The 20,664-nt window shown below is 38.3% G+C and overlaps 2 protein-coding genes and 1 long non-coding RNA gene across 7 annotated transcripts; 2 read left to right on the plus strand and 1 right to left on the minus strand.

Annotated features, from left to right (window-relative positions):
• Positions 1 to 826: 826 nt before the first annotated feature.
• LOC108164441 (plexin-B) lies at positions 827 to 9,967 on the plus strand. Its single transcript, XM_017300144.2, has 5 exons — positions 827 to 1,775; positions 2,362 to 7,149; positions 7,222 to 7,808; positions 8,543 to 8,725; positions 8,786 to 9,967. The coding sequence occupies exons 1-5, from the start codon at positions 1,226 to 1,228 to the stop codon at positions 8,891 to 8,893; spliced, it is 6,216 nt and encodes a 2,071-aa protein (XP_017155633.1). The 5' UTR covers positions 827 to 1,225; the 3' UTR covers positions 8,894 to 9,967.
• Positions 9,968 to 15,521: 5,554 nt separating this feature from the next.
• On the minus strand, positions 15,522 to 19,699 carry LOC108164418 (forkhead box protein I1c). 2 transcript variants are annotated; one of them, XM_017300098.2, is made up of 5 exons: positions 19,458 to 19,699; positions 16,920 to 17,372; positions 16,665 to 16,848; positions 16,012 to 16,596; positions 15,522 to 15,945 (listed from the first exon to the last, which is right to left on the minus strand). In XM_017300098.2, the coding sequence occupies exons 1-5, from the start codon at positions 19,679 to 19,681 to the stop codon at positions 15,637 to 15,639; spliced, it is 1,755 nt and encodes a 584-aa protein (XP_017155587.1). In that variant the 5' UTR covers positions 19,682 to 19,699; the 3' UTR covers positions 15,522 to 15,636. The 2 variants fall into 2 exon arrangements, with proteins under 2 accessions (XP_017155587.1, XP_017155588.1); XM_017300099.2 differs by having other exon boundaries at positions 19,465 to 19,555.
• On the plus strand, positions 18,462 to 20,187 carry LOC108164420. 4 transcript variants are annotated; one of them, XR_004473319.1, is made up of 4 exons: positions 18,462 to 19,173; positions 19,247 to 19,440; positions 19,550 to 19,978; positions 20,097 to 20,187. It is a non-coding gene; the product is annotated as an uncharacterized LOC108164420 (long non-coding RNA). The 4 variants fall into 4 exon arrangements; XR_004473318.1 differs by lacking the exon at positions 19,247 to 19,440 and having other exon boundaries at positions 18,473 to 19,173; positions 19,550 to 19,657; positions 19,725 to 19,978; XR_004473317.1 differs by lacking the exon at positions 19,247 to 19,440 and having other exon boundaries at positions 18,474 to 18,862; positions 18,940 to 19,173.
• The last annotated feature ends 477 nt before the right edge of the window (positions 20,188 to 20,664 follow it).

A 20,664-nucleotide genomic window follows, 5' to 3' on the forward strand; every position in this document is an offset into this window, starting at 1 on the left:
GTTAGAAAAAAATTTAAAAATCTTCCGCGCAAATGTAATGTACTTGTTATTGGCATCAGCTGTTTTTGACGGAGTGTGGATGGTGCTAGTGTGAATCGGAGTTTCACATCTGTCAAAAAAACCCACCATTCCTCCGGGATGGGCTCAGTGTGCAGAGCCTATTATGCTAGAGTTGCGTATTGCCGAAAACACATATGATAAGCATGGGGACCTAGTGGTGTCAAAAGGTTGCGATATTTTACAACGAAGGTCCGCGACTATCAGCACTAAGGAAAAAAAAAACACATCTGAGCTAAAACTTTGGCGCGTAAATATATGGATGGGGGAAAAGGTAAAACTATACATAGAAGCCTTAAAAAAATAATATTAGCTAATTATATCGTTAGATAAGGGATTCGATTTTCGAGGGCATATAAGGCCATAGAATTGCTACTAGATCGATGGGAGGAAAGCATTGATATTTAGTGGTGTGAGGAAGAAGTCTTACGTCTATAAGGATATGGGTGAAAAAAAAATATATTAAAAATAAAAGCATGGGGTTTTTTTTATCCATTTTCTTGTTATTTTTCATAGTTTGGTGGTCTTTCTTAACATCAAAATAAAAGTCATCTGTTTTCATAATGCAATTATGCATGTTATGCCAATTGAAACGACAATTCTGCGATAATGCGTTAATTTCCATTTCGATAGAAAACTCAGTGTAACTCTTCATATAGTTTTTATTAACGTTTTTGACGTGCAAACTAATCGTTTGATGACTTCTTTACGCGAATACCCCAACTGAGTTCGATTGCTTTGCAATCGTTTGTACGGGGAAGTGCTGGAAAATCTTACAGAATATGTATACATATTTGACAAATTGTGTGTGGTATGAAACATTTGTACAAACGACAAAGTTATAAATGAAATTATAAACTGTGAAATAAATAAATAATTCCAATTGCTTCAACGTAACGATAAATGCAATGATCCATACTTGTTTTGAAGTGTTGCTGCTCACGAAGAAGTAGTGTAGGGGGCACCCATTTAAATATGTATGTACATATGCATATGTAAAAATAAACTGGTGTGTAGGCTTAATATAAAGTAAAAATCAGAACCAATAAAAATGGATCAAGAAAAATATATTTGACAAATGGAATGTAATATTAGTGATTAAAAGTTATCACATTAAAGAAGACGAGAAGGAATCTTTCTGTACTCAAAGACGAGATCAAACCTCAGAATGAAAATGCTGCGGAAAAACTTGTTTCTTACTGATGCCATATCAGTGTTTTGTGGATTCTGTATAATCCATATACTCAGCTGGCGACTACATGATTCTGTGCAGTGCACTAAAGATGTCGCAGACAAGGTGGCGGCTCAGTTCTCCTCAAATGACATTGTCGCCCAGTTCAGCTTACCTCCGATATCGGTTGGATTGGGAACTAGGAGTAGTTCCACCTCCACGGCGGCAAATTTGTCTAACCGCTCCAGCACGAATAGCTTAGGTACAGGTGGAGATATACAATCTAAAAACTACTTCACACACTTGAGCTATGATGTTACGCACAACGTTTTGTACGCTGGCGCGACTAATAAAATACTAAAACTGAACGAAAATCTTCGGGTGTTGTCTGAAGCTGTTACTGGTCCCAAGAACGACTCGCCACAGTGCCATGCTGGTGGCTGTCCTGAGGATGTGGAGACCACCCTGGTCAACAACTACAATAAAATCCTGGTAGTAAGCTACGCGCACGATGGCATCCTTATATCCTGTGGTAGCATTCGACAAGGTAAAGATTTACATATATGATTCTAGCGTCCTATCTGACCTATAAAAATGCATAATTTGGGCATTCATTGTTTTCGGCCGCAGGTACATAAATACACATATGTATATCCCATACTGGCAAGGTACCCGGAGTATGCGTTGATACAAAGGAAGCAAAAGTTCTGAAAGAGGCACCTAAATCACATATCCTTCCCAGAGAGAGTAGCATGAGATTACCATGCACACGCGTCCGTCCGGTCCTCGAACTCTCCCTTTACTAGTTTTCAACTCCAGGGGCTAAACTTCTAGCGCACTCCGCATACCAAAATCCAGGATTTCCCAGTTCTCTAAGAGAACCAGGATTTCCCAGTTCTCTAAGAGAATCGTAGTTTAACGTATCTTTTAATAGTCTGTCAGATCCATTGTTACTATGTCAGCTATTTCCGTTTTTGCCTTTCCGGTGTACTTATGAGTAAAATTGGGTCCAACTTCCATATAATATCTATAGCGGTATCTTTAAACCGAAAAGATACCATATATGCATACTTTGTATCTGCAAAGTTATTTGCATTTGATAATACATAGATATTCCTTGAAATTATTTTCAGGCGCTTGTGAAATTTACAGCTTGCCACGATTTCCAGCCGCACCGCAGTTCATTGCAGTGCCATTAGCTGCAAACGATGAATATGCATCGACATATGCGTTCGTGGGACCAGCACGATACTCCTGGAAGGAGGAGGATATATTGTATGTGGGCACCACTTTCACCAATGTTGGTGACTATCGGCATGACGTGCCTGCCATTTCGTCACGTCGTCTGGACGATTTGAACTATGCAGAGTTTTCGATCCAGCAGTCAATAATAAATATTGATGTCAAATATCGGGATCATTTTCTAGTCGATTACGTATATGGCTTCAATTCGTCAGAGTATGCATATTTTCTTCTTGTTCAAAAGAAATCACATCTAGCCGACGAAGCCGGGTATATAACTCGTTTAGCTCGCATATGCATCACAGATCCGAACTACGATAGTTACACGGAAATAACAATTCAGTGTACGGCAACCGAAAGCAATGCCGACTACAATATACTACGTGATGCTAAGATTACGCACGCAAGCCAAAAGCTGGCTCAACAAATGGGAATTAAGAAAGATGATCATGTTCTGGTAACCGTTTTCTCTCCCTCAAAGGAAATCAGCAATCAGCCGGAAAGCAAATCGGCCATGTGCATATATAGCATAAAGGATATTGAGGACACTTTTATAGAGAATATACATATGTGCTTCAACGGTACAATCAAAGATAGAAATCTCGGCTATATATCCGGGACTATAAACGACGGAAGATGTCCAATTGTCGGCTCTCTTGGCAACATTTACAACTTCTGTTCCGTGGGACTAAAGATAAGCGGGGTGTCTCCCATCATGGCTCATGCTCTCTTCCATTTTGATAATGTATCGGTTACGTCCGTGACCGCAACCTCAACAACTGATCAACAACATTCACTCGCTTTTCTTGGCACGGATGCAGGCATTATCAAGAAGGTTTTGCTGTCCGGTCAAAAGCCTGGCGAATATGAAGAAATTATCGTGGATGCTGGCAACCGCATATTACCCAACACTATGATGTCGCCAAATAAGGACTTTCTGTATGTACTGTCCCTGCAAAAAATCACAAAATTGAGGATCGAACATTGCTCTGTTTATACTAATTGTTCCGCCTGCCTGGAGTCTCGGGACCCCTTCTGTGGATGGTGCTCCTTGGAGAAACGATGCACGGTACGATCAACCTGCCAGAGAGATACTTCGGCATCGCGCTGGCTATCTCTTGGAAGCGGACAACAGTGCATTGACTTTGAATCTATTGTGCCGGACAAAATACCAATCACTGAGCTGACGCAGCTTCATCTGATCATTCGCACTTTGCCGGAGCCATTCAATGCCAAGTATCGGTGTGTCTTTGGCAACTCCACTCCCATTGACGCTGAAATTCTGGAGAATGGCCTGGCGTGTGCGACGCCACCTCTGGATCAAAGACCGATAATACCAAGCAACATTGACCATGTGCTGGTACCACTCTCAGTGCGCAGCTCAGAAACAAACAAAGACTTTGTGTCCAGATCGTTTGCATTCTTTGACTGTTCGCACCATGCAAACTGTCAGGAATGCATGCACAGCTCTTGGGGATGCAACTGGTGTGTTTTCGACAATAAATGCGTGCACAAGTCGCAGCAGTGTCGCAATATGGAAAACGCCATCAGTGCTGTGGCCCAATGTCCCCATTTGAAGCGAAGCCGCGAGCCGATTCTTCTGCCGGTGCGTGTTCCACAGGAAATACGCTTGGAGATTGAAAACCTGCCAAGGCCAAAAAGTGCGCATGCTGGTTTCCTATGCACCATTCATATTGAGGCCGCACAGATGCTGCTGCCAGCGCACATTGAGGCCAACAGGATAGTGGTGTGTGAAAAAACCCCCTACTTCTACGAGACCAATACGCACGAATACGAGGCGAAAGTAGTAGTCACATGGAACTTTCAACACTATGTGGATACCGCAATGGTTACGCTGTACAAGTGTGACGTCCTTGGTTCTCATCGGGACCATGCGGACTGCAGTTTGTGCGTAACTCGGGACCCGAAATACCAGTGCGCCTGGTGCAGCAACTCGTGTGTATACAATGAGACTTGCGGAGCTAGCGACAGCTCTATAAAAACAATGTCAGCTATGGCTACCCAAAGCGAATGCCCTCGACCAAGGATTGATATTATTAAGCCGCTATCGGGACCAGTCGAGGGTGGCACTCTGGTTACAATTGAAGGCAGCAATTTGGGAATACGAGAAGAAGACGTGCGTGGAAAAATATCAATTGGCTCAGTGCCATGTGAACTGGTGAACTACCAAATATCTGTTAAGATTGAATGCCGCACCGGGGCAGCTGTTCACGAGATGTCAGCGCCTATTAAGGTGGCCAATGACGCAGGATACACTGAATCAAGTGTACAATTCCACTTTAAGGATGTACAGCTTACCGGCTTATATCCAACGATTGGACCCAAATCTGGTGGAACGCAATTGTCTCTAATGGGAAAGTTCTTGAATATTGGTTCAAGCATTCGTGCTTTTTTAGATGAATATGAGTGCCATGTTAACGTATCTCAGGCACTGTCTTCCCAAGTTAGCTGCATTACCTCAGAGGCGACACAGCCCGAGCCAATACGCTCTCTAAGACTGGTTATAGATGGCGCTAACCGAACGTTTACCTGTCAGAATCCAGTTAACAGTTTCGGCAACCAGCATCGTGTAACAAGCCCATCTCGAAGCTACTTCAGTTCTTATCAAATTCGCACCCCGCCACGACAACCATGCTCCATCTTTAACTATACCCAAGATCCCCGGATAATGCAAATCAAACCTCTACGCAGCTTTATAAGTGGCGGCCGAGTTCTAACTGTGCACGGTATGTACCTGGACTCTATTCAAAAGCCAGAGCTGGAGGTTTTCTTTGATAATGAACGGGTAAATAAAACCTCCTGCGTAGTCATTAACTCAAGTCAGATGGAGTGTCCGTCTCCACCGGTGAATCTTAAATTTCAGTTATTAAAGAATAACAGCCAAATGACGGACTCTGAGTCGGGTCTAAAGAACTCTACAATGTCGACGGAAGTTACGCACCATAGTGGATTGGCAAGGCGAAAGCGCACAGCCAAAGCTCAAATGACCGATAACTTTCAATTGTACTCGACGGGCGGTACAGTGTCCAGCTATTTCACCGCTAACAACCTAGATGTAACAGCCTTTGTAAAGGTTCATGAAACCCAATTAAATCTGCAGCTTAGTTTTGTTATGGACAACGTGCAACTGGTTCGTGACTTGAACAAATATTTTCACGATATTCGTAGTACGATTGTTTATTTGGCCGATCCCAAGTATTTGCCATTTCCTAACGATGGCGTGAAGCTATATAAGGGAGATACTTTGGTAATCGAAGGCGAGCTATTGAATTTGGCGGCGGACGAGTATGACGTGAATGTTACTATCGGCACTGCGCAATGCAACATTACCAGTCTGGCACTCACACAGTTGCTGTGCATTCCACCAGAACAGCAACCTTCACCAACTGATGAAAATGGCGTGGATCAATCACCGGATTTACCTTTAGTTGTTGTTAAAGTGGGGCGTAATCTGCGTTTTGTCATTGGCTACCTAAAGTATGATCTGAACAAACCATATGCATTTTCTCATGCATTATTCGGCATAATGTTGACGGTGGCCGCCCTTGTAGTAGTCCTGGTTATTATACTTGTCATATTCAGGAGAAAGTCTACGCAAGCCGAGCGTGAGTACAAACGCATTCAGATTCAGATGATAACACTGGAGAGCAATGTGCGCTCCGAGTGCAAGCAGGCATTTGCTGAGCTCCAGACAGACATGACTGACCTAACTGCCGATTTGGAGAGCAGCGGAATACCAACCCTTGATCACGTGAACTACATAATGAAGGTTTTCTTTCCCGGAGTATCGGATCATCCAATTTTGAACACGCCAAAATTCCGTGGCAACAGTCCACATACAAATTATGATGCCGCTATGATACAGTTTGAGCAGCTAATTGGCAACAAATATTTTCTGCTAATATTTATTGAGACCTTGGAGGCTCAGCGGTCATCGTTTTCAATACGCGATCGAGTTAACGTTGCTTCGCTGCTTATGGTTGTTTTAATGAATAAGATGGAATACGCGACGGAGATCTTAAAGTCGCTTCTATTGCGTTTAATTGACAAATCACTGACCAGCAAGCACCCTCAGCTAATGTTGCGTCGTACGGAAAGTGTCGTGGAAAAAATGCTGACCAATTATTTGGCGATTTGCATGTACGACTATTTAAGGGAATATACTGGATCCAGTCTCTTTTTGTTGTTTAAAGCAATTAAGCATCAAATTGAAAAGGGTTTGGTGGATGCCATAACCAACGATGCGCGCTACTCCCTCTCAGAAGAGCGTCTACTACACGAACAAGTTACCCATTCCATTGTTATATTGCATATCTTACAAGATGATCTCGATGAGAAGGTCCAATGTAGAGTAAACGACTGGGATACCATATCCCAAGTCAAGCTGAAAATACTTGACGCTATTTTTAAAAACACTCCGTTTTCTATGCGGCCATCTGTTCACGAGGTGGACTTGGAGTGGAGACACGGTCGTGGGGGCCATCTCACACTGCAGGATGAAGACTTAACCACAAAAACAATAAGTGGCTGGAAGCGGCTCAACACATTGGCTCATTATGGAGTTAAAGAATCTGCGGTAATGTCACTTATCGCAAGACAAAATGATAGCTACCATATACCCTATAGTAAAAACCAGCACCCAGCACCATATCACAATTGTAAGTAACCTCCAATGGTCTCTGTCTCTAACTTAAAAAATTTCTCTAACTTTTAACTAACTTCATTTGCAGTTTATTTCATAAATAATTCCCAAAGTCATATTATAATAAATAATGATATTGAGTCCGGGCTGCAGCAGCCGCGACTATATCACCTGGTTAAACCGATTATGCCTGATCATTATATGAACATAAAAAACTCAGCCATATCTGGAGCATTGTCGGCATCACAAACCTCACATTGCGTTAGCAATGCCAACGAGAGGGTAAATAAAACGATACCAGAAGTATACTTAACTCGGTTGCTGGCCACCAAAGGAACTATACAAAAATTTGTTGATGATTTCTTTTCAATAATTCTTACTGTCAATGAGGAGCTACCGCCAGCAGTAAAATGGCTTTTTGACCTGCTAGATGAAGCGGCACGTCGGCATAATATCGCAGATTCTGATATAGTTCACGCATGGAAATCAAATAGCTTACCCCTGCGTTTCTGGGTTAATTTCATAAAGAACCCAGACTTTATATTTGATGTAAATAAGACGTATTGTGTGGATTCCTGTTTAAGCGTCATAGCACAAACTTTTATGGACGCATGTTCAACATCAGAGCATCGACTTGGAAAGGATTCGCCGTCAAATAAGCTGCTTTTTGCGAAAGTAATACTCACCATATATTTTATATTAATATCTTATAATGTTATCTCTCTATAATACAAGTTTTGAGTCGTCGTCGTCGCCGGTCGGGCTTGCCCTCTAATATTTTTGATATTATTTTATATTTATATAAGAAGTTTAAAATTTCAAGTTTTTTAATATTTAATTTTGGTAGATATTTATTTATATATTTACTTTTATCGAATTTCTCAAGTCCTAAATTCTGATTTTTGAATCACATAAAATATATTTGTATATATTTTATACACGGAACTCAAACAGTACCGGAATGTATATAGCAGCCAAAAGGAAGCGTTTCTTCATGATAGTAGAAAATAGTAGATATAGTCATATCTATCCGTCTTGATCAGCGCCTAGATCTTAGGGCTCGAGGAACCAGATTTTGTGTCCAAACTCTTGTGATTTCTCGATGTATCCAGTGTATTCCAGTGTTTTATCAGGCCTCTTGGCCTATCAGGCCTAAAACCGGAAACCACTTTTAGTACCAATAATTTTAAAGATACAAGAATTGAGATAGCGCAAAATCATAAACAATCAGCTTCTCTACTAGACTATCAAAAAAGAGAGTATGGAAAGAAGTAAAATATATTCAAATGCAATATGTCTCCTATAGAAGCTATCGTAACTCTCGTGTCACAACTCCAAGTATTTCGACTGAAATATACATAGAACTTAATACTTACTAATCATACAATTTTGTAATTTAATGAATACAGGATATTCCAAACTATAGAATTATGGTTAAGGATTTTTACCGAGATGTGGCACGGCTTCCCCAGATAAGTGACCAGGAAATGAGTACAGCTATGCAGCAATTGTCCGTGCAGCAGAACGACGAGTTCGACACCATCTCTGCTTTGAAAGAGTTATACATTTATATAACCAAATATAAAGAGCAGGTAAGATATTTATTATATTTTCTAAAATCGAATTTAACTTTATTATTTATGATTTTAAAGATAATGGAAGCACTTGAGTCTGACATAAATTGTCGAAAGATGCACCTCTCCCGGAAATTGGAACATGTTGCGTGCACACTCGATGGCGACAATACATCTAATTGCTGACATGAATATGACTATCAGAATGCAATTTACAGAGTTTTCAATATAACCTTATACATTGGGGCTTACTCGTGAAGTAGGTTAATATTTAGGTATTGGGTTAATAACAGTATTTTGTATATTAAACAGAACGGGGAATAAAACATCTAGCAGGATTTCCCGTTTCATCATTTTTAAATATCCCTAACACATAGCTTAGTTTTATTTTAGCTGATAGATCACTATGATTAAAACTGACTAGAGATATTTAAGCAAATCACAAGATGAAAATCCTGAACGCCCATAACTTCACATATGTAAATGAGGTTAATACTAATATACAACTTTTTTACATTTATGTATTATTTTTTTTAACAAAACTCATATTATCCAAAATTTAAAGACTATTGATGTTCAACGACTGAATGTATAAATCTCAAATAATAAAAAAAAAATTAAATAAGGATTGTACATAAAACTTCAAAATAATTATAATTCTTTCAAATTGAATTAAACAGTCGTAACTTATAAATTTGTTCATCACACACCATTTAGTTTACTTGAGAATGTTAATAGTATTTTAGAAAATGTGATATGTATAATATTAGGCAGTTCTTTCATTTTAATTGTTTTGTATTTCATTCCAAAATGTAATAGCCCGATTTAATACCACTTTTTCTATATTTTAGCGTTGTTTTTTTTTAATAAAAATTGAATGACAACTGTTGGGATTCCAATTATTAGACACTAGATGGCAATGTCGTGCTGGCCATGTTTTCCGATCCACTTCATATATGCAAAATTTGTAATCAGGTCTAAATATCATTTAATTTTTTCCAATGGAATAAAATTACTCGTACATTATAGACTTAAGTAAAAATTGCGTGTCTTGAATTTTAAAGTAAGTATAGAGATTGCCAGTTATCTGGCTTTAGCTAATTAAGAAAGTTGCATTTTGTAAATTAACTTATTGACACGCAAAACATTTCAAATATATGTATACATGTAAACGATAACTAGCTATATTTAGACTGCTATTTTTAGTTTTGTAGTACGAACATGTATATACATAAGTAAATAAATCTGTTTACGAATGAACTACTCGATATATTTATATGCCCAAAGCCCAATCGGATAATGCAATGTTGCAATTCTGACATCAGTATGAATTTTTTCGAGAATGAATTTAATATAAAAAAAACTAAATAGACTGAACTTTTCCTTTTTTCTATTCATGGTAAAGCAGGAGCAAAAACCGCTCCACCACCAGCGTCAGAGGAGCAATTTACATGCTCCAAGTACCTTGGACAGTCGGGAGCCATGAACCGACCGACGGCAAGCAGCTCTTCTGTGGCTCTCAATTCGATAACAGCGGGGGCAACAAGGCAGCACAGCAACAGATACTGCGTCCACTACTCTAACTCTCTAAGTGATCTAAGAAAGAAAGATGATTGGAGTGGACGATGACCCCCGATTAAAATAAAAAAGAACCAAACAGCTATTTGATCAATTCAATAACGTAACAGACATATTCATAGTTGTAATAAGTAAAATATTTTTATAAAAATGAAATAAATGAAGTCAATATAAATTTCGAAAAACTTTTGGGTGTACGATATATTTTTTCAATCCGTCTTTAGGCAATAAGCTTAATTGTATGCGAGAAAATGCAACGTATAATTTTCCGGGTGAAAAACATGGTGTGCCTTATCATCGTTTAACCTTGCGAATCTTTTAATGCGGGGCAGCACAAAATTTTCGCATAAATCCCTTTTCTTACCAAGGTCCAATGCAAATTACACAGACCCACAGAAAAAAGTGTGATACTCTGATCAGCGCGCGCGACACTTTTTGTTTTTGTTTTGTTTGTGGGGCTGTGTTATTGATGAATTTTTTGTCTTTATAGACTTGCATGCCTTGAATGCAGAAACTATAGCCGCAAATATTAAAGAATATGTAATTCAAATGGATATTGATCCTCAAATGTGTGTTGAGCTAGATTTTGATCGATGTGTTACAATTTCATGTACGTAGGCGTAGGCAGCTATCGCCTAACTATGATAAAACGAACTTTCGTAGTTGAAAAATGTTTTTATTAGGCTAAAAATATACCAAGAAGAATACGTATTTTGGAACATTTTATTACATTTTATAATATAAACTATTATAAACATTTTCGCATCACTTTGGCATTCAGAAGGAAGTATATCTAAAACAATACTTCATCTGTTCGTCTGTCCGTCCCTATGAGCGCCTAGTGCTCAAAGACTATAAGAGCTAGAGCAACGACATTTTGTATCCAGACTTCTGTGATATGTCATTGTTACAAGTGTATTTCAAAACTCGCCCCTTCCGCCCCAACAAATTTTGAGAATTTATAATTATAATTTATAATACCTATTTGGAAATGGGTTCGGAGGCGACGACAGCCGCATGCTCTATAATTTTCAGTTTTTTGGTATCGCTGTTCGTAAAAGGGACGAATTGATTTTTTTCTAAACATTTTATCTGTTTCCTTTTTCTACTACTGCTTTTTATTCCACTACATCGGTCTCTCTCTCTCTCTCTTCTCGGATAGTATATATCAAAATCTATATATAAGTCTCTGCACCCTGAGCAGCTCCCGGGGGAGCGAAGGGAATTTTTGACACATGTAAAACCCCGATGAACACTGGCACCATCCACCATCCGTCAAAAAGCAGCTAATGAGCATAAAATAAAAAATTTTGATCTGAATTGTGAATTGTGCTATTTTATTGGCTATAATAAACTCCTTTTACTCCGTTCAAAATTGCAGCAGCTCTGTTTGGTTTGGCCTTGGCTGCTCGCAATTTGCTGAAATATCTCTCGCGCTGATTCCTGGTGCTCTTTCTGTAATTTCTGGATAGGAGCCTATTTGACTTCAAGCATTTCCCGAACAATTCCCAGAAGATTTTTAAAGCCTTATTATTTAGAACATTAGTTTGCCTACTGTAATAATCTAATATTTCAGCATTGCGGTTCTTCCCCAAAATTAATGGTGGATGATGGTGGTCAATGAAATAATGGTTTAAAAAAAAAATCGCTCAAAGAGCTCACAGGAATTTTTATACCCGATACTCAAAATGAGTATTGGGGTATATTAGATTTGTGGTAAAAGTGGATGTGTGTAACGTCCAGAAGGAATCGTTTCCGACCCCATAAAGTATATATATTCTTGATCAGCATCAATAGCCGAGTCGATTGAGCCCTGTCTGTCTGTCCGTCCGTCCGTCCGTCCCCTTCAGCGCCTAGTGCTCAAAGACTATAAGATCTAGAGCAACGATGTTTTGGATCCAGACTTCTGTGATATGTCACTGCTACAAAAATATTTCAAAACTTCGCCCCGCCCACTTCCGCCCCCACAAAGGACGAAAATCTGTGGCATCCACATTTTTAAAGATACGATAAAACCAAAAAAGCAGAATCGTAGAGGATGACTATATGTTCTAGAGTGTAAAATCTCAACCAGATCGTATAATTATTATAGCCAGAATCAAGAAAACAATTTCATTCTTTCTCGCTCTGTCTCTCTCTAACACACAGGTTTCATGGTCGCCTTTGCCAATTGCAAAATATGAGTTCAAGGATCTCAGAACCTATAAGAGCCAGAGCAACCAAATTTGGTATCCACACTCCTGTGATATCGGACCTTGACCGTTTCGTGTCCAAATTACGCCACACCCCCTTCCGCCCCCGCAAAGGACGAAAATCTGGGGCATCCACAAATCTCAGAGACTATAAAGGCTAGAGTAATCAAATTTGGTATCCGCACTTCTGTTAGATCTCACTATAAAACGTATATCTCAGAACTTCGCCCCACCCCCTTCCGCCCCCACAAAGGACGAAAATCTGTTGCATCCACAATATTGCACATTCGAGAAAACTAAAAACGCAGGATCATAGATAATGATCATATCTATCAGATTGCTGAATCTGGATCAGATCAGATCATTTTTGTAGCCAAAAGGATTAAATCAATTTGCACTGGCTACGCAGCCCCCGACGTCACGCTCAGACTGGTTTTCTGTCTCTCTCGCACGCACTCCTTGTCGTGTCGTTTAATATTAGCGGCGTCTGCCGGAGGAGAGCCATACTGACTTAGTATCGGGTATAACTGTAGAGTTGCGGTCTCCGCAGCAACTCACAACGTTCCCCCTCGTTTTTCATATTCTCTGCAAATTGCAATGGCATGTTCATTCAATCGTCTGGCCATGGTGAGACATAAAATTCCATTCCATTTATTTATATTAATTTATATTAAAATTTATTTTTATTATTTTTGTTTATCAATTAATAGAAACGATGTGCCGGATCTAAGAGTACAAGGTTAGACGCACCAAATTTTTTTCTTCGAAAAAAATGGGCTCACTGTTCGTAGATTTGCGCTAACATAACAGTTCATTTGAAATTTCTAGAAATTGCCATGCAAACACGTTCATTTTTTGTTGGTATCTGAAATAGACGCACTTCGTATTTGATAGTCTTGTAGTAAGAGCTTTTTTGATGAAATAATAACTACAAATTAAGAAATCAATTATTTTAGAGCAATTTCTAATGAAAAAATGAGAAAATCTGCTACGTTGAGGGTCGCACAGGGTCTATTGAATCGATATATTGCCAATCAGCTTGAGCGCAGCTCAAGAACGCTGAAAAACGTTTCAACTTTGACGGACCTGATGGTTTTCAAAACTTTTTCATGAGGAATCCGTATTCTCAAAGTTAAATGATCTGTTTGGACCAATCCCATGTGTTTTCCAACAAGATAATGCCCCGAATTCTAACGCTCGAGTCAAAACGTTAATATCATGACTTCAGATCTTAACTTTATTGAAAATTTATGGGACTATCTTGCGCGGAAAGTAAGCGAAGGAGGAATACGAATATATGGATCTAAGCCGTGTTACAGCACTGCTCCCAGCTCAACTATGTTTTGTTTTTAAGTTAGTCAGTTAGCAAATTCTAATGTCATATGGCCATAAGCAAAGACTGACTATCTATTATCTCAGGGGGAACGTTGTGAGCTGCTGCTGAGACCGATCTGATCCTATCTGATCCACATTCCGAAATCTGGTAGATATGGTCATTCTCTATGATTGTGATTGATTTTATGATTTAATCTGTTCGAATCTTCAAAATTGTGGATGCCACCGATTTTCGTCTTTTTTGGGGGCAGAAATAAATAAAATACACTTGTAATAGTGAGATTTAACAAGAATATGGATACCAAATTTGGTTCCTCTAGCTTTAATAGTCTCTAAGATCTGTGGATGGCACAAATTTCCGTCCTTGGCGTTGTCGGAAGGGGGTGGGGCGAAATTTTTAAATACTCCTATGAAGGTTCGATAGAACAGGAGTGTTGATACCAAAATTGGTCACTCTAGCTTTTATAGTCTCTAAGATCTAGGAACTCACTTTTAGCAATAGGCAAAGCCGACCATGAAATGTGTGTGTTAGAGAGAGACAGAGCGAGAGAAAATGAAATTGCTTTCTTCAGTCTGGCTATAATAATACGATCTGGTTCAGATTCTGCAGTCTAAAAGATATATTATTTATCTACTATTCTGCTTTTTTGGTTTTCCCGTATCTTTAAAATTGTGGATGCCACAGATTTTCGTCCCTTGTGGGGGCGGAAGGGAGTGGGGCGATGTTTCGAAATATACTTGCAATAGTGACATATCACAGAAGTCTGGATACAAAATGTCGTTGCTCTAGCTATTATAGTCTTTGAGCACAAGGTGCTTTATGGGGTCGGAAACGATTCCTTCTGGACGTTACGCACATCCACTTTCACCACAAATCTAATATAACCCTGTACTCTTTTTGTGTATCGGGTATAAAAAGTGTGCTGCGCGGCTGATCAGAGTATCATATCCCTTTGTATTTTGGGGCACTGAACACGAATATAAGGTCCGATTTGCTCCATCTCATCAGTTTTTTTTTCTAACCTCAAAAAACCAATATGGTTGAAAAATGGTAGAAAAATGGTATGGTATTTGAAAAATTCATCGGATTCGCTTGAAACTCGTCAATCGGGTACTCTAGGGATTTCATACTGCATGGTGAGAATGCGATGAAATAATCCCTATAGAAACGAATAATTTGTCATTTTGTCTGTTTAGCTTTAGCTGTTTAACCTTCAGAAGTTCCCGTTACTACTTGGTACTGGCACACATTAGACAGATTGAGACAATTTCATTATACAGACATGAGTATCTACTCACATATAAATGTATCATCTACTGCAGAATGGCACGTTACCTCACGAATTGCAGTCCAGTCATTAGCTATATTAAATTTAACGTAAATTTGCTTCAATAAATTTGCAAATCAAGCCAATCTAGTTACGGAGTACAGTAGCTGCGGCGACATTAAGGACAATGGTCTTCAGAAACGATTCAATCACCATCAAATAACCCAAGCATCAAGCAGATTGAGTCACTGAGAGACTCGCAAAATCAGCAGACTGGACATATGTATGTACGTCTAGTAAAACGTCGCAATCATAAAAACATTCAATCCAGCAACCATGTCTGTATATTATTGGTGTGATGGAACACATACATGGAAAACTGGATTTAAAAATATCTGGAGGAATGATTTTACCGTACGATCATGGTTTAAAAAAAAGTAATTAGTTGTTGCAATTTCTTTAATTCCTTACAATCATTTACAAAATGCACTATGGCGAAGTCGCGTGTGTTTTGCTAGTTCATAATACGAGTAAGTGTTGCGTATTAGCATAGTTTTTAATAGTGTGTTACACAAACGTCAAGAAGGTTATCTAAAATATCATCGCTACGTCCGAACTCAGCGGTGCTGTGGAGGTAATGAAACGGCTCATCTATGCTATCCATTAGGGGTCGAAAATTTGTGTAGTCGTAATTAATAGTAATGCTACTTGGATGTACAGGACTGGAGATAGCAGATGTTATTAAAGTTCCATCTTGTTCTTCAAGAACATTTAAATTTGCTGATGTGGAAGCAAGAACTGGTGTCATATTAGACGTAATGTTTACGCTTTCATTAAACGGGGCAATATCGTCCTCTTTGTATATCTGACGAAATAGAGACTTGGATAGTATCGTTAGGATTCAAGAATATAGTAATATAGTAAGTCTTACCATGCTAGTACATCCTAATTTGTCGGTTATAAGGCAATTTAAACCATTTGACTCGTCGATAATCTCCGTAGTGCTAATAATAATTGTGCCAAGCTCATATTGTTGCTGATATATTTCCTCGTCAGCAATCGTTGTCATTGGTCCCATATTAGACCGAAATGAGGTGGTAAAAATGTCGTTTACCTGAGAACTAACACCAGTAGATAACGACAAGCCCAACTCGGTCAGTGTAAAAGATGACGACCCATGGTTCTTCGGTCCCTTCATTTCTACTAAGGCATTTGTTTGAGGCATTTTAGAACTTCTTCTGTAAGAATTTTGAATAGATTCCACATGCTGTATTGGTGCCAGTTGATTATATTCGCCCGAAACGTTTTGAATATTGGGGTTAGTGGTGTTCCAGTGCGCCCAACTTCTTTTAGGTGTTTGATTTAATTTTTTATGTGACAGTTTTCGATTGCGTATGCGCTTCCTATCACATTTTTTTGGGTCTACTCCCAGTTCCCAGTAACCACCTTTCCCCTTTTCCTCGCGTTTTCGATTACGAAAGCAGTGGTGGAGCGACAAGTTGTGCCTAATTGAGTTCTAAATAACAATTTGTATTATAATATTTTATAATCGAAATTAAACATGTCAGTTATAGAACAACTTACATTCCATCTTTTTCGCACTCGAAAAAATGCAAACTTTGACTCAATCCATGCACATATTTGTTGCAAAGTGACCCGTCCATTTACTAGCATTGCCATTCCAATTATATGTGAGTAGTTGAATGGTGGTTTTTCCGTCACGTCTGTTTCGTACTTTGATGCTAACTTTTCATATTCTGATAAGTCTCTAGAGAATCAATGAATGCATACAAAAAAATTATGTATCTACATGTACGAGGAGAGTATCGTATTACTCACCGTTTTATTTTGTTTATAAAGATTTCATATCGTTCTGCTGGAGTAGGGCGCTTCGGTAATGGTGACGATGGTAGCATTTTGTATTGAGAAAGTATTTTCGACTTAGATACAGGTTTTTTATTTACCGAGCTCTCTTCGTAGCTCTGTTTAATTTGCTCCTCCGATAGATTTTGAGTTCGGAAATGTATCCCCTGTGACATTACTTTCGAATTCGCATTTGTATTTATGTCGTCCTCGGTGATTGTGTCAATTGTTTTCGGCCATGTTAAGTTTTGGTTTCGCAAAAGCCAGTTGAGATTTGTTAACTCGCGCTCTTCATCAGAATCGTCTTGTTTTTGCACTTTAGTGTTGCCTTTCAGCAGAGCATTGCTCTTACGAAATGAGTTTTGATATGTTAACATTGTATACGGTAACAATGGACGTTGGTCCGTTAATCGAATGTACCTGTGGGAGCTATATAATATATAAAGTCGATCTTAATTAATATTATGCTACATACAATTTATCAAATTTAAAAACACAACAGCACACTTCGGCTCGCCGAACTTTATATACACTGGCAGTTCCACCACCAGTAAAAGACTATTTTCTTTAGCAGTCTGGCGTCTGATATTTTTTCATTCTTTTCGTTTCTATTAATTAAGATAGCGAGAATATATCAGAATATTTTATCACTTGGTTTGATATTTTGTGATTTTATGATTAAGAAATTAAGCAAGATCTGCCCTTGAGTAGCGTGGGATTATTAGCTGCCCCTTTTTTATGAAAAAAGTAATGGTGTTTACATAAAAAATTGTAATGTTCTGAAAAGGCTCGAATTCGCTAAGATTGGTTAAAACAAAAATATTTAAAAATATAATATCGGAATTTGAAAAATTCGTGCTGAGAGAAAAACACACAAATCGTGATATTTATGTCCGGTGTATCCGATTTTCGACAAGGATTATTAAGATCAACTTTTTACATTTTTGGCGTTGAAGCAACATGCTTAGCCATTGCTTAGATTAGTTACAATGAATTCAATCGATATTGCAAGATCAGTTAGATCAATATTACATGAAAACTTGGCCTTCAACCTGAATTTTTCTCGAATATAGGATAATTTGGCAATTGCCTCATGTCAATTGGTGCACTTTCGGTAAAGCAACTTTTGCATTCTAATTAGAATTAGGGAAAACCAAACTCGAAATACCACGGATTGTATCCGAGCTGTTACACATAGCCGCCTCATCAGATATTTATTCCCGGTACTCAGTAGTATACCACTGGATTCGTGTACATGTACATTAGAAATATGTATGTAACAGCCAGAAGGAAGCATTTCCCACCACAGAAAGTATACATATATATTCTTGATCATCATCAATACCTGAGTCGATATAGCCCTGTCTGTCTTTGAGTCCGTCTCGTTTAACTCCTAGTTCTCTCTCAGAGACTATACATTTTTCTAAATTTTTCCACGCTACTTCGATTGGTAGAAATCTTTGAGCTCCCGGTCGGGGAGGAGTGTCACATGACCACAATCACCATCCTACCCGCTTTAACCAAAAATCGATCTGTTCCTTTTGCAAACAGAGATTACAATGAAAGAGAGAGAGAGAGAAAGAGAGATAGAAATCATGCAGCACTCATCGGTTCCAATACCAATTCTGGCGTTCACGTATAAAATTAGTTTTGTCGCGTCACGTGTGCCAAGACTTAAAACGTCCTGACTGGTTGGAGGCAAAAATTGGATAAAAATAAAAGGGCCAGCCCTCGCATACATGTATATATTTTGGAGTACTTTGTACCATTTTATAATTCCGTTTGCAAGTGTACACAAAGTGTACACAGTAGCTCTACGATTTTTTGCCAATCAGTTCGAAACATTAAATAACAAAAAAAAAAACGATTATGATGAAAATACGCGAAAAACCAAGAACTACACTTTTACACAATTTGGAGTAAATTAAATATTCATTCAAATGGCTTCTACGAATGGACTAAGTTATTTTTATAATATTATTTTCCAATTGCATAGAATATATTGTTTTTCGCTGTGTCCAGTTTGATTGGCAATTTCAAATAATTGAAATTCCTGTACGTTGGAACGACTCTATTATTTCTTCCATGTACCGGCAACAATGTTATGATTGGCTCTCGAGAACTTCTATGTAACAACATGATTGGGGCCAAGGGAGAACTTGCGATGAGTAAGTTAATAGGGGTGAAGAAGTCACTGCGCCATTTTGAAATTAGACTTCCGATTGTATTGGTAAGTTTTTATGGGCTACCTGCGAGTGAGTCATAAAAGTACAGCGGACGTAATTTTTCTTTGGTCCGAATAGCTTCATAATGTCAAATAAGGCAGTAAGACTGTTATATCCACTGCTTGATTTGTTGCAAAATCATATTAATTGGCTAACACATAATTTTACTGAAGATCCAATATATATCTATACATGTATACGTATACCTAATATATATAGTACATAGACATATAAGTAATATCTTGATTCACAAAACAGTATGTTCGACTTTGGTGAGTGGATAACATACCACTTACTTTTGTGTTTATTCAATACAATTCTTTTTTTTCTATCAAGTACTTTTAACGGCTGCGACGAATTTATTTTATTTAACCGTTTCAGATGGACTGCTAGAACTGTACTGCATTGATGGTCGTTGCCTTTACACCTGTATGTCTGCTTAACGGTCCACAACCAACCACCTTTTTTCCACTGTATTGGGAAAAATTGGTAGGTGTTATAGCTCGGCCACATATATAGGGGCAAAGTGGACTGTAGCTCAGGTGTTTCCTTGCAGCAGAACTCAGTTCAGTTTTAATACCCCAGTCTCGACATAGCGAGTTGTACGTTATACCGCAGTCTAACGTCTCCGAGTGCTTAAACTCTGCCGACAATTACCGACCGACCATCGACCAACGTCCACGAACTATTTGATTACCTAAAGGTCGCAGCAGCAACCCCGTTTTCACCCCATTTGTGCCGGACATAGAAGGCTAGGTTACCACTACGGCTAACACTTGTCAACCACCAGTTTTATCATCGTCACTTTTGGTAGGTAGTATTTACATATGTTGATTTAGGGGACGGGCACATTCCCTGTATAGCCGATTCAATTCATATATGTATGTATATCTTTAGGAACCATTGGTTATGTAATTTCTGTTCACAGGTTCTCCATCGTTTGCACAAATAATCCATTGTAATAGCGACCAAATTGGTATAGTTATACACCAATGAAAAACATACAAAATGTGTGAATTCAAGTAAAACATGTTGGACACCCAGAATTCTTAGTTCTTTTAAATGCTCAGATCATATTACTTAACAATGAATAAAAGAAATCCATGCCATTTTATAAATGACCACGTCACCTAATCGAAAACATGTTATAACGCAAATATATTCACAAATAAAGGACATTTATTACAAAATAGCTTTTATTTTGTTATACAAATGATTTTGATAATATAATATCGAATAATCACATTAATGAATAATTATAGCCGAATAATTCAATATTCAAAAGGTTGTCCATTTTTATGCATTCTGTACAAATGATAAAATATACTTGTTATAATGCATTGCTTATTACAAAAAGGTTTTGACAAACTTATTTAAATAACTGGCACAGATTATATTCGGCTACAAACAATTCTATATTTCTATACACAAATATATATTAGAAAGTTTTAAAAATTGTTTACCCGTTTTTGTACTCTTGTATTTAAATTATATTT

The sequence above is a fragment of the Drosophila miranda genome, chromosome 5 (genome assembly GCF_003369915.1).
Source record: "Drosophila miranda strain MSH22 chromosome 5, D.miranda_PacBio2.1, whole genome shotgun sequence".
Taxonomy (NCBI): Eukaryota; Metazoa; Arthropoda; class Insecta; order Diptera; family Drosophilidae; genus Drosophila; species Drosophila miranda.

Excerpts from the sequence above, each read along its gene's own strand:
- LOC108164441 (XM_017300144.2), top strand. The coding sequence starts at position 1,226 with ATGAAAATGCTGCGGAAAAACTTGTTTCTTACTGATGCCATATCAGTG. Across the intron at positions 1,776-2,361 it reads CTGTGGTAGCATTCGACAAG|GCGCTTGTGAAATTTACAGC; the intron begins GTAAAGATTTAC and ends AATTATTTTCAG. Across the intron at positions 8,726-8,785 it reads TAACCAAATATAAAGAGCAG|ATAATGGAAGCACTTGAGTC; the intron begins GTAAGATATTTA and ends ATGATTTTAAAG.
- LOC108164418 (XM_017300098.2), bottom strand. The coding sequence starts at position 19,681 with ATGTGGCCGAGCTATAACACCTACCAATTTTTCCCAATACAGTGGAAA. Across the intron at positions 16,849-16,919 it reads TTTATAAACAAAATAAAACG|AGACTTATCAGAATATGAAA; the intron begins GTGAGTAATACG and ends TTGATTCTCTAG. Across the intron at positions 15,946-16,011 it reads AATTAGGATGTACTAGCATG|ATATACAAAGAGGACGATAT; the intron begins GTAAGACTTACT and ends CTATTTCGTCAG.